Consider the following 13,606-nt stretch of genomic DNA (forward strand, 5'->3'; position numbering starts at 1 on the left):
GTGTGCCTGCTGCTTGGCCAGGCGAATATTTACCGAGTGACCAGTTTCCATTTATTTATTTTGGGCATGCAACGCCCCCTGCAATGCTCGTACCCAGTGCCGTGCACATTCTGCAGTGGGCCAGAGCACCGTGGCGATCTAACACAGGAACACTGCCCCTGCCCGCAAATGATGTGTGCTTAAAGGATCTCGCGACTTTTTTCCCACCCAACGGCCAACAGGCAACAGCCAACAACAGCAAAAACCTTTGAATCCCATTATCCCATTCTCGAGAGGCACGTGGCAGCTTGGCATGGGCTTGGCATGGGCTTGGCATGGAGTCCATGGTGTGCTGCCGCGCTCCAAGAATAAACTGTATTTCCTGTTGGTAAACAGATGCCGAATGCCGAATGCCAATTGCAACATGCCACACGCCCACTGCGTTTCGCAGCTGACGAAAGTGGTAGCGCTATGGCTAGCCTAGTGGGGAGCCCAGTGGAGGTTGAGTTGAGGACCGGCAGAATTTAAATTGAATTTTTTTCGCTCCCAGCCGCTACCCCCTGCTTTGAAATGCAATAGTATTTTTAAACTGGAAATGGGATAGATGCAGGCTCAGGCCTATGGATAGCATTTGGGATCTGGTTCGTGTGAGAACCATTAGTGATTCCAGAAACGTTCTCTGAGGTCTGGAGCTGAAGTTGATGCTTAAAGTTGGTGCTTGGTGCTTCCCTCGAAGCCCCACTAAATATTGAAACACTTGATTGCTGCTGTGGAGGGGGGCTGGGGTTCATCTTCAATGCGCGTTGGGCGTGGGAGCTTTTCATGGCCAAATGTCCAGACTAGTGCAGAAGGGCTCGAATATTGCGTCCGGATGGCAACAAATGGGAGTCGTTAGGCTGTACCAGTATCTACACGGAAGGGAAGGGACCTTATTTACATGCTGACCACAGATGTTGCCGCACGAGCCGCCTGACATTCGACCATCAAAACTCAATTACTGAACTGGCACTGGGACTGGGTTGGGGCTGGGGCTGGGGCTGGGGCTGGGCATTCGCTTCGAGGAGTTGACTTTATTAAATTTTCGTTTGTCTATCTGCAGGCCACAAAGGACACGGGATAGGGGACAACACAGCACAGCACAGCCTGGTGGACAAATTATTATAAAAACTTCAAGCTGACAAGGCGCCAAAATACAAAATAAAAAGTACTCCAGAAGAGCACTTGTAGGGGGAGGCTGCTGGTTTCAAAACAGTTCTTGGAACTAATATAAAAATATTTTCAAATGCCGATCCATTCCTGCAAAAACAATGGTAAAGTACATGGGATGATCATAATACACAAAAGGAGAGGTCGACGGACAGGACAGAGTTTGTTTTCGTGTGTTTTTCGACGTTGGGTTGAGTATTTGTCTTGCTTATTACTCCAGAGCCGGACTAGGACCCGGACCAGGCTTCAAGGCCGGCATTTGATGTTCTTTCTCCCTTGTGCTTGTCTTGTCTGTGCAGCGTAAAGTGCCAAGGGGGGAAGATGCGTTTGCTTAGTGGCCATCCCATCAGAAGACGTGCAGCCGTGTGCCGACTCCGGGGTACGTTTAGAGCAACTTAACAGCTGAGACAGTTCGTTCGGCTGCTGCTGTTGTTCGCATTGTTTCCGCGCCCCACTCGAGCCTCACCCGTGGGCGGAAATGCAAAGAATATACGTCGCCGGAAGTTGTCTCCGCTTAAGAAACTCCAAGCAAAGCCAAGACAAGACAAGGCAAGGAAATGAAATGAGGGCGGAAGGGAGCAAGCGAGACAAGCGAGTCTGTGACAGACAGACAGACAGACAGACAGACAGACAGACAGACAGACAGTCACTACGAACAAAGGCAAACACTATTCCTTCCGCATTTGCACTTACTTACTAAGAAAGACTCCGTTGCAGTTCCACGGATACGGACACGGACACGGACCCTGATGCGGATGCGGATTGCTTTTGTTCTTGAGTCTTGAATGCTACTTGAATGTTCGTTTAAACTAAAGAACGAAAGAATTGTGGTGTGTCTGCTGTTGATATTCATGGCCTCGACATCGCTAGCTCTGCGGCTATTAATGGTTTATGTTCCGGCAAAGGCTCCCAATTCAATTGAACCGAAGCGTGAGGATGGCTCCACTCCACTGGCGTTTGTGGCAATCAGTTGTCCAATCAATTAATGTAAATGCATTAAAGAGTTTAACCACTCAAAAGTAGGAGGAATAATCCCCTGTTGGCTAGCAGGGGCCTCAACCGCAAAGCACAAAAGGCACAAAATCATTTAATTTGTATTATAATAAGCTGGGAATATTACGGCCATACGGCAGTCACAGCTTTGGGCCACTCCTCGTTTCGCCCCGTTCTTCCTATTTGTGGTGTAAAACAGGACGGCAGGACAGCAAACAACACTAATCGGCATGCAATGATTTACGAATTTGTTTTTGGGAGGAACCCCACTTGGCCAGCCACAAGTGGCAGCGAAGCAACCGTCAAGGTCTAGCAGCCCTAACAGCATTATTCACGCTTGAGCATAGCGCAGGGCCCAAAAAGCTGTCACTGGCAATGGCAATCAACTGGCAAATCATCGGCTGGCCTCCAAATTGGTATCCTCTCAATCTCTCACCAATCACCAATCACCAGTCGCCAGTGAGGAGGCTGCAGCATGACTCTAAGACTGTTTCATCCGGGGATTATGTGAGAGCTGTACACGCATTAATTTTCCCAGCCCCAAACAGACGGGATGACCAGTCTCTGACATAAATGTCTAATTACTCAGAACAAACTTTCAGCGGTCTGGAGATGGGACTGGTGCTGGTGCTGGGGCCGGGGCCAGGGCTGCGGCTGTGGCTGGTGCCTGAGTGACAAACTTATCGTGGCGGCGTCTTGTGCAATTAGTGGAGCCTTCGCAACAGTTCCCTGGTGCGTCGGTGATGATCAAATCAGATGTTCGCAAAACGGTATGAATATACTCGCCAACGGAATGGGGTATACAGCTGTGTACAGCTGTTAGCTGTGGACCATAGGACGGACTATCGGTGTTTGGCCAATATTAATTGTTGAATTGAATTATGCAAACGTGCGAGGCCGAACGCCAATTAGGCCTAATTGCCCACGTTCGTTAGGCGTTAGGCGTTAGGCGGTAGGCGTTAGGCGCACGAGTGCCAAAATTGGAAATTCCAATGAATAATACCCTCCACTCCACCGCCCCAAGGACAGTGGGAGGTGACGTTTGCTGGCAAACATTTATGGTTTGTTTAAGTTTGGTAGCCGTGCATTTTGGGGTAAAATTCGAAATCACGGGCTTCTGGGTTCTCTACACGAGATTGATTCAAAATGGTAGAAAACTTCAACTTGGGCTCGACATATCTTCCAGGTACATTCGTTGGTGTCGAAACAAATGAAAAATTCTATGAAAGGTCATACAATTAATTGTTTTGGATATCGGACTTGCGAAATGCTGAAAATTATGAAATTTTTTTATTTTTACGGAAGATCTGCTCGTGCAGGGGCTACAACTTCATTTTTGTTTCGTGCAAAGTAAAAAATTGTTCATCTTTTGTCGCTCAGCTATTTAGACCCCGAGGGCCGAGCACTCTAGCTACGTGCACCTGCACCTGCAGCTGCAGTTTGCCACAGATCCTGCACACGGTTTCCTTCTTCAGGATGACCTGTCTCCTGTTCAAGTTTCTTGTTTTAAGTCTTAAGATGAAACTGCATAAGCAACTTAGCTGCGTGCTGTGCCTCCCCATTTTGATGGCCCCCCAAAGCCAAGTGCAACTATGTGGCTTCCACATTGCAATAACTTTGAGCGGATGGGCTCCAGCTCTGGCTCAGGCATGTGAGTGACGGCGATGGACTGATGGGTGAGACTCTGCGGAACTGTTCTCGCCGCTTCTTGGCAGCTTCTAGGAAGCTGGAATGCAGCTCAAGGCCAGCTCCAGGCACAATCCTCGCTTGCAATGTTCATACTTTGCTCGAAGAGATCTGGGAATAAGCACGTGTGTGGCATGGCATGAGTGGTGTGGCATGTGTTGCAAGCATTTCGAGATTCTCTCTTTGAGTACATAGCGCTCATAGCTTACACCCTGAAACAGGCCCTATCTTTTTTGGATTCGGTGCCCATTCCCGCCGAGCCAGACGTACTTCCAGGGCCAGCGGGGGAGCTTGTTCCCGTGCAGGCAGCCCAAGGAGATCGGAACAGGCTGAAGTCCGTGAAGAGCCCAGAGCGAACGATAATGGTGCAGGGGCTCGAAGCCACCAATCCAGAGGTCACCAATAGCTGCCAGTACCTTCCAGTGTACACAAAATTGTGCCCCAATTAAAATGTTCTGTGCATTTCCCAAAATCTAAAAAATCGAAAGTGAAACAATTCAATTTTAAAGATCGAGGCCTCAAACTGTGGAATCACATTTACTTAATGCATTAAACAGATTTTCCAACATTGGGCTATCCAGCTTTCGGTGTCGCTCTCTGGGGCCGTCTCTGTTGCACGCACAAAATTGGCAAAATTTTAATTTTCCACTAGATTTGCGTGGATTTCGTGCTCCTGTTCGAGTTTCATATCTGTTCTTTTCTGTTTGTTCTTTTTTCCCGTTCCCGTTCCCGTTCCCGTTTCCCTTCGCTTTGATTTCTACACTCTCTGCTGGCGCCACTGCCGCTGTCTGTGCGAGAGGTACACCCACCAGATGAGAATGTGAATGTGAATGTGAATGTGGAGTCATGTGTGGAACGGGCTGCGGCAACATTCTTTGAGGATTCTTTTATCTTTTATTTGCGTTTGACTTGCTTCATTTTTCGAAACACTGCTCCGGCGTGCCTTGTGCCGCCTTTAGTCTTACTTCCCAAGTTTTTGCTGCTCTATGACCAAAACTGTACAGCGAATGGGATATCAGTGCTGGAACAGCAGATCAGAAAATGCCCACGCTCCATGGTACTCGTTCTCATATGACACACATGGTACATCCTTGCCCTTGGACCCTTTAAGCGCTGTATACCAATCGAAGCAAAAGCCAAGAGAGTAAGGAAGCAATGGATGCGAAATCCAACCATCCAAGCTCCTTCAAATATTGTATTTCCAGCACTCGCGGGTACTCCTGACTCCTGACTTCTCACTCCTGGCACTGCGCTGGTGAACTGTTCTGTTCTGCTGTTATTCTGTTCTGCTTATTCTGGCTTTGATTAATTCTGAGCCTCTGCCAAATGAAATGGAAAGGAGACAGTTCGGTGGATGGATAGCGGGGCAGGCTGCGGTAAGGGGTGAAGCTCCTCCAGCTTCTTCAGACCATGATTTATGAATGAAATGGAATGATAATGAAAGCTCTCGACGCAAGCCGTACTCTTGCCGCAAATCCAAACCGCGGGCAGAATTAATTTTTGGCTGCCAAAGCGAATTCAAAAATTACAAAATTACTTTTCCAAAATTACACACACGCCAAAGTCTGAAACAGTTTAGCAGCTACTTGCCCCGACCCTTTCCGCGCCCATGCCCTCATCATCACCGCATCAACCCATTAGCCGTACTTCCCTTCCCCCGTACTGCTCGCATTTGAGGTGGCTTCCGCTTGGTAAGATATTCTCATTAGCGTAAAAATTAAATTTAATTTCCCCCAATAAACCCGTTAATCGTTTTCTTCCACGCTTTCCCCACTCCCCGACGGACTCTCCAGCTCCTGCTGCTCCCTCGCTCTCGTGCTCGAGCTCGTGTTCGTGTCCCTTTTTCTCGGCTATTTGCTGCTAACTTTTGATTAATTGATTGATTGAATGAGTGTCGAATATCTTGGCAGGAGTCTTTTGCGAGTTTTGGGTCCGTTCCGATACAACTAATTACGGCTCAGATTCCGCTTAGCTCTCTGCAGAATGCAGGAGGAAATCAGGGATAGTGGAACGATACCCCCAATTAGAATCGGGAATGGGAATGGACTTCTCCTACTGCCATCGTTGATGTGCAACGCGTAGGTGGACTTGCTTTAGCTCAACGCTGTGCTGCGCCTCCCACTCCCACTCTGTTGGTAATTGCGCATACGCCCATTTGGCCCGTCAGATGTGGGCTCCTAAAGAAATGCATAATGATGTGAAAATATGCAAACTGCGTGCGCGTTGTCGAAAATTGTGAGCACGTCGTGGCTCGTCTATCCGCTCTTCCGTTTTTGGCCATTCACAAGACCATTAGCATTCAGAGGCAGGCATTCGGCAGTCGGTCCCGAAAAGCCCCGAAAGTCTCCGTGCTGCTGCTGGCCCCAATCAGCACATCCTGTCCTGAACGACAGCCATTGCCATTATGACTTAATTAAAAAATAATATTCTTGAGTTTCACGAGTACTCGTACTATTTCCCCTGGTCCTTCCCTGGATTTTCCCTGGTCTTGCCCGGGTTGATACTTATATCCATCAGCTGCAAGCTGGATATCGAAGCTTGTGGCTGTGCCATCGCCACCGCCATCGCCACCGCCATCGCCACCGCCATCGCCACCGCCACTAGCTGCTGCTGCTCCCTGTTGTTCTCCAGGCGTGTCAATGGTCGCCGAAACCGAGAAACCACCGCAATGTTTTCTGACAACAGTCAGTGGAGCGCTGATGATACCACTGGGGTGACGAGTGTGGGATGGGGATGCTAGGTAGCTGTAATGCCAATGGCAGTGGCATTGGCAGCGGTTGTGGTACGGGGGAAACTAAACTTTCCGGTGTCATCGCCATGTCATTCATTTGCATGCCAGAAAAAGTTGGCAGGCAGCTTGCGCGGTTCGCAAAGCAAACACGGACCATGATGTGCCAAATAAACGTAAACACACACACACGCATGATTAGGTATTAGTATGTGTTAGTCTACTCTGGCCCCCCTTCGCCCTCCCCTTCCGCAACCCACCGTGTTTGCTTCTTACCACAGAGGGTACGATTGTGTCATGAATACAAATGGAAAAGCGGCAGCAGGCAGGCACCGTGCAAGGCAGTCCTCCCTTTCATGCTGCGGCTTTAATTGCGCGAGAGCTGTTACATTTTGATTAGCATCAGAGAGCGGGGATAGCGGGGGAAAGGAAACGGGGACACGGAAAGGGAGATCCACGGAATTATTAAAGGACTGAAGACACAACAAATGAAACACCATCCAAACAATCGATGTAGGATAGCTTTTTCTTTGCTTTTTCTTCTGCTTCCTTGGGGATCTTTTCTATTGGAAAATATTTATCATTTCAAATGACACATTATCGCTTGCACGATGGTTGGGACGATCATTTAAATGTACTTTATATCATAGTAAAGTTCCCCTAAAATCTTTCCTTAAAAATTCAACATAACGTTTTTGACTGCGTGACTGCGCTCATTCATATTGTTTCAAAACAATTGATGGGTTGTATAGAAAATGGTATAACCTACACGTTTTGTATTTAATTCGATTTAATGACTGAAGTATACACCACACCATAAAAACACATTAAAATACATTACAAATGAGAGAAAACTTTAACGGACCCAATGTTGTCAATCCCTGTATTTTCTTTTCATAAATTTTTCTTTTATTCCGCATGGCCTTTCATCTTCTGAATAATGAATATTGAATTTTTCAAACGCTCGATTGAGACCTTATGGAATACTTTTCCTTTTCATTCGACAATAAGGATTCATTTCAGCTCATTTTAATCTGCAAACCCATATTGCGTCGTGGTCGTGGCCGTAGAGTCTGTTATTGGATTGTAAGGTGCTCCATACATATGGATTCATGTCCGAGCAATTTAAATATATTTTCTGTTGCTGTTGGATGAAAACGAACACGTGATGCGCATTAATCACCACTCGTGTTAATCATGCCGTGTTAATTCGATGCAATGCACTTAAAAGGATCAACGAGCCTCGTTTATGTCCTGTGTAATGCCACTTATCCGAGAAACAGAGACACATTAATCGCTTCCCGTGCACGTGTGGTCAATACGGTCTTTATCTGGTCTCCTGGCGCATGGCTCGAGACTCCAGTTTCCTGTTTCTGGCCAGTGGATGGCAAAATATGTCGCTGGATCGCATTGGGCATTCGAATTGGATGCAACCTCTGGTCGAGCCAGGTGTCAAAGATGCAGCGAACCGCACTCTAGGAAGCAATCAGTCGAAAGGATGGAATGCCAATTAAGTTCGAGATCCGTCTCTCAAAGCAGCCCCAACCTTCGACCCATCTGCAGCATAACGTAGTTGCAGTCGCAGTCGAAATGGGACGGTATTGGAGCGGCACTTGGCCTCAGTTCGGGTCGGTGTGGGTGGAAGTGTGAGAGGCAATGGGAACCTACCTACCGCATTGTCATTGGTCAGAAAGATTTCAGAGAGGTTCCCGTCCACTCGATACTTTGGACAAAATAGTTGAAGAAAATATTTAAAACCCCTCCTTCCATTCCATTTAATTCATGTGGCAAATGATTTTCTCTCCACTGAAACTATTTCCAAATTGCGCATACGCACTGTTGGACTCAAGACATCTATGCGCTGGGGTCTGTCTTCTGCTTTCTGCCTTCTGCCTTCTGTTACTGTTACTGGTACCGGTACCACTTCCTCCCACTAATGGTGATCTAATTGTGATGCTCTCTACACCAGGGGATAAGGAAACGCTAATGACCACAGAGAGAGTGAGAGAGGGGGAAGAGCATGTGTGAATCCAAGGCAAATTGAAAGCAGGACTGGCAATTGTGATTCGCTAATTGCCACTCTGCGATTGCGATTTATTGTGCATCACTTTGGCTTCGCCATTGCCACCGAACCTTAAAGCGTTTCGGATTTTTACCGCCTCGGAAACGGAAGCGAAAGCGGAAACAGACTGAAAGCTGGAGTCGCAGATGATGTCAATAGCGATGGGGGATGCTGCGCAGAGATGAGCATGAGAGCCCTACAAGGAATCACAGTTGACAAAATGGTATCCTGGCTGTGCGATATGGGTGCGGATTGAGTGGGAAAGCCAGCCTTTGTCTCTTTCTTAAATGCCTCCACAGTTATGGGTAATTTCTGAATTTTATTCCATTTCAAATGCACTTTGATGTCTCTGATACATATAGCTTTTTTTCTGTTCTTTGAGCATTAAACGACGGAGACACCTTCGAGTATCTGTACATAAACAAAGCCGAGGCAGAGGCACTGACCGGGCCTATTGGCCTGCCTCTGCCGCTGCCTCTGTTGCTGTCTCTGTATCCGTTTCCGGATGCTCAAAGAATCTTCGAACGACTGGCTGTTGTAAGGTGAAAATGGCTGGCTTTAATGAACATCAGGCGCACATAATAGCGGAAGGATGAGGACTGGAGGTGCACGCAGACACGTCTTGAGAGCCTTGCAAAGTGTCGACAAGTGGGGAATGATATCACACACCCAGTCTACCATAAAAGAGTGGCCAAAAGGTGTGCTGAATACATATTCATACACGACTCTGAGTAAATCCCGTAGAGACCAGACTGCAGGCACCAATTGCCCAGAGCCTTGCAGCCCCGACTGTATCTGAGCAATCTGTCATCTGGGTGCTGTCATTGCACACAACTCGCCGACGCCATGAACCCTGCAGACGGTTCGGTTCAGGTGTAAAAGTGCTCAAATTTCGTCGTTAACTTTGCTCTCTTCCCATGCAGAGGGCACAGGCTAGGCCCGGGTCAGTCAGGCTGGAAAGCACGGGGCCCAGAATGACATTAAGAACGACACACGTGTTTCGCTTGCAGTGGCCGCACATGTTCTCAAGACAAATGCTCTGGCCCTTAAGCTAGGCGACCCGATTGCTCTCACCACTAATTTGTTGAAAGGACATTTGAGTGAGGCTACAAAAGACGGGGGCAATCAAAATCTTCTGAACTGCTACAAAAGAATTTCCCTAAAGGCCTAGGCATGCCAAATACGAGTGTACTCGGAAGAGTACTCGTACTCCTACGTACCTAGGTTTACTTTTGGAATGACGACATCTAATTCTATTGTTTACGGATCTTGCTGTTGATGTTACTTTTGCTTTTGCCGCAGGACACAAATAAAACAAGCGGGGCAGAAAAGTACAGCTGTTCGGACCAATTAAACTCAGGGAATCCTTCCTCGTAGGCCACCATATGGCTGAAAAGGAGGAAGGGGCTGTTGCTGCTTGGTCTGAATAGTACCAGAATAATTGAATCAAAAATGTTTTTCCATTTAGCATGCGCCCCCTCCGCCACCATTCCAAAGCCCAAATGAACAGCAGGCTCTTTTCTTTCCATTCCAAATAGTTTCCCAAAGTTGACGTTTCCAAGTTTCCCTCCCGAAAAACGCCCCCCAACCAGAATGTCGTGAACTTTGATTCGACACGGCCGACCCCCACCTTTGGTCCGTGTCGTTCTAATGGTCTTTGCGATTGCTTCGATTGCTTGCTAATCATTCGCATGTTGGTTAACATTTTAACGTCTGTTATTACATGCGGCGTGTGCCACTGCTTGGTCTGTGCCTGTGCCTGTGCCTGTGTCTGTGCTGTGCCTGGCCTGTGGGATGGAAAACTGAGACGCATGGCCGCAGTTAAGAGAGATTTTTATCACACAGCTTAGTGCGGGCGGGACTGGCTGTGGAGGGATGGAGGACCTGTGATGGATGGATGGGGATGGCTGGTTGGCAGGATCGCAGGATGGCAGGATGGCTATCTCCCTCACGCAGTTCCCGTTGGCGCGAAATTCAACGACAAATGTCTTTCATTTACGCGTAATAAAAACGAAATCTCCGTTGAACAATGGCCGCCGGGCGGCTTTTGCTTTTGCGGCCTGGTGGCTGGTGGCTGGTGGCCAACGCGTCGCAGTTGCCCCCGCAGCTTGTGCTCTTTAATACCCCGTAACTTGTTGTTCTTCTTGGTTCCTGCCCCTCGCAGTGCCCACCATATACTTTGTGGCCGCCTCGAGTGTATTTTACGTTATTTTGTGTTTAATTTACAGCCACGTTGGTGTTGGTTTTGCCATTTGGTGTTGGTGTTGCCTTTCCTGGCGAAGCAAGGTTACCCTAGAGATTCGCTTTAGCGAAGAGCACGTGACCTGCCCGTGAGGGTCGTGATGGTACGTAACCTCATGCCGAAGGCCGTCGGAGTGCTGTTTTCACACACTCTCTCTCTCTCTCTCTCTGGAAAACTGGTGCTGGTGACCTGGTGCTGCTCTTAATGGCATAAAAGTATAAGCCATACATGTTGATTACAGAAAGAAAAGCGCTTAAATATGCATGAGTCGAACCCGGCAGCGCATAGAATTTAAACCTAACAGAACTTTAGAACTGGGCCGAGAGGATGGGGATGGTATTCTCAAATGGAACTTCTGCCTTCTGCCTTCTGCCTTAGCTTCAGCCTGAGGCTTGTCCTGAGAAAGGCGTTGGCTCTTTCGTGTTCCTTTCAATTCTGTGGCCTGCGGATGGCGTACCGGAATGGGGAATGCGGGCTGCGGGATGGAATGGGTAGGGGGCCGCTCTCAACCATCGAAACAGCGACCCACCCACCGATGAAACATTCGCAGATAGCTCCAATTGAGCTTAATTTGTCGTCGGTAATCTGGGACCTCTCCACCTATGGATGTGTATCTGTTTCTGTATTTGAATGTGAATGGGAATCATTTGAATTCATCATTCATTCGGCAGTGGAGTGCTGGAGACATCTGGCAAGGGATAGCACATGCCACATGGTACATGGCACATGGCACATGGCACATGGCACTTAAAGTTTTCAATGCTAAATGAATGCCAATTTGTGTGTACCTCTGACGAAGTTTAATTAGGAAATTAAGTGCACGGCAAGCGGTCCTCTTCAGGTTTCGAGTTACTTGTACTCTGCCATTTACAGATAAACCAGATACAGGCGCACCTGGTAGAGGGGCTTAATGGCAGGAGAGGCAGGGACCACCCTTTACTTTACTCTGTTCGGTAAGGATTCTCGATTTAAAATATGAGCGATCAAAGCTCCATCATTTGGTTAGAGTTACAGTCCAGCCTAATGAATATTGAGGTAGCCATTGATTGTGATCGCTGGCAATGGCAATGGCAGTGGCAGTCCATGTCGTGGGACGCCGACTGGGAGCTGTTATCCGACCCTTTGTTTTTCTGTCAGGCATCATGTCGCAACAACTTGCCACACATCCACACCCATCTGTATGCAACAAAAACAAAACGAAACCCACCCCCCATCCCATCCCACCCCCGCAGCCTCTGCACCGGCAGCAGCGTCAGCAGCAGTGGCAGTAGCAGCAGAAGCAGAAGGCGGAACAAAATGGTGCATTAAACGGTCCACAAAGAGCTGCGGTTGCATGCCGCATCCACCAAGCCCATCTCGGGCCCGACACAGTGGCGGCCGGGAAGCATTTAGCTGATTTGCATGCACAAACACGCGCCACGTCTGCCGGTGGATGGCCTGCAGAGGATGCGGATGCGGATGCGGATGCGTGGGGATGTATTCGAGTACGGGTATATGCACTTACAAAACATTTATGTATAAAAAAAGGCGTCTATTTGATTAGGCAGTGAGCAATTCCGGACCGCAACTGCGGCTCGATGGAATGCAAAGGATATGGAATAGAAGAAGGGAGCGGGGAGCAGAGAGCAGAGAGCATTGCGCAGGGCGCAGGGGATCCCTTAGCGAATAGCGCATTCAGTTATCGAATTGAATTGAGCAAAACAAATAGTACGAGTATTATTCATTTTCATTCGATTCGAAAATCCATATGTTCCCAGTAATAGTAGCCTCTGCTTTTAGAATCTGTAACGTTTTCGGGCCGTTGGGATTCCCACATTTGCCTCTAGTTTTGGAATACGGCAAGATCGAAATATATTTTAAATTTCCCACTCTCTCTCAGAATGCGGTGCGTAAGATTCAATTGAGTCGACTTTTTCGTGGTAATGAAAGTTCTTCTCTAGTTCTATGATGGAGTCCGGCATTCAAATAACGCAGGATTCTAAGCACGCTTTCGAAGAAATCTGGAAGAAAAGAACGCATCGCTATGCTGTTTTTGCCGTCCAAGAGAACCGCGAGATCATTGTGGATGTCCTGGGAAAACGCGATGCAAGCTACGATGAGTTCTTGGCTGACCTTCAGGGCGAACAGGACGAAGACGGAGCATGTCAGTGCCGCTTCGGGATCTACGACTTTGAATACGAACATTACTTCAAGCCCATGGACTCATCGACCACCAAGCTGAAGCTCATCCTTGTCCTCTGGTGTCCGGAGCAGGCCAGAATCAGGGATAAGATGATCTACTCCAGTTCGATGAGTTCCATTATTCAGACCTTTATTGGCGTCCAAAAGTACATCCAGGCCAACAACCTGGACGACATCAGTCGTGAAGCTGTCGAGATGAAGCTGCGCGCCATGGATAGGGATTAGGGATTGGGGACCAGGGATTAGGGATTGGGGACCAGGGATTAGGGATGGACATCCATCAACACTGAATACCAACAACACCAACAACACCAACGCTACGCCAGCCAATAGGGGGTATGGGCTAATAAATTAAAAATTGGATAAATAAATTCCTACAGTTCCAAATGGCTTTCTTCTTTATCTGGGCTCCTCTCTGCTGTCGGGCGTTTTCAAAGTTTCCCCAGTGTCCATCGACCTCAGCCTCTGCCTCGGGCTCAAGCTCAAGCTCAAGCCCGTTTTCATTCGCGTGTCCGTCTCGGTTTCCGAC

The 13,606-nt window shown here is 48.1% G+C and overlaps 1 protein-coding gene across 1 annotated transcript; it reads left to right on the forward strand.

Annotated features, from left to right (window-relative positions):
* Nucleotides 1–12,671: 12,671 nt before the first annotated feature.
* On the forward strand, nucleotides 12,672–13,459 carry LOC108151627 (cofilin/actin-depolymerizing factor homolog). Its single transcript, XM_017280331.2, has 2 exons — nucleotides 12,672–12,781; nucleotides 12,837–13,459. Exons 1-2 carry the CDS (start codon nucleotides 12,777–12,779, stop codon nucleotides 13,300–13,302), a joined length of 471 nt encoding a protein of 156 aa, XP_017135820.1. The 5' UTR covers nucleotides 12,672–12,776; the 3' UTR covers nucleotides 13,303–13,459.
* The last annotated feature ends 147 nt before the right edge of the window (nucleotides 13,460–13,606 follow it).

The sequence above is a fragment of the Drosophila miranda genome, chromosome XL (assembly GCF_003369915.1).
Source record: "Drosophila miranda strain MSH22 chromosome XL, D.miranda_PacBio2.1, whole genome shotgun sequence".
NCBI lineage: Eukaryota > Metazoa > Arthropoda > Insecta > Diptera > Drosophilidae > Drosophila > Drosophila miranda.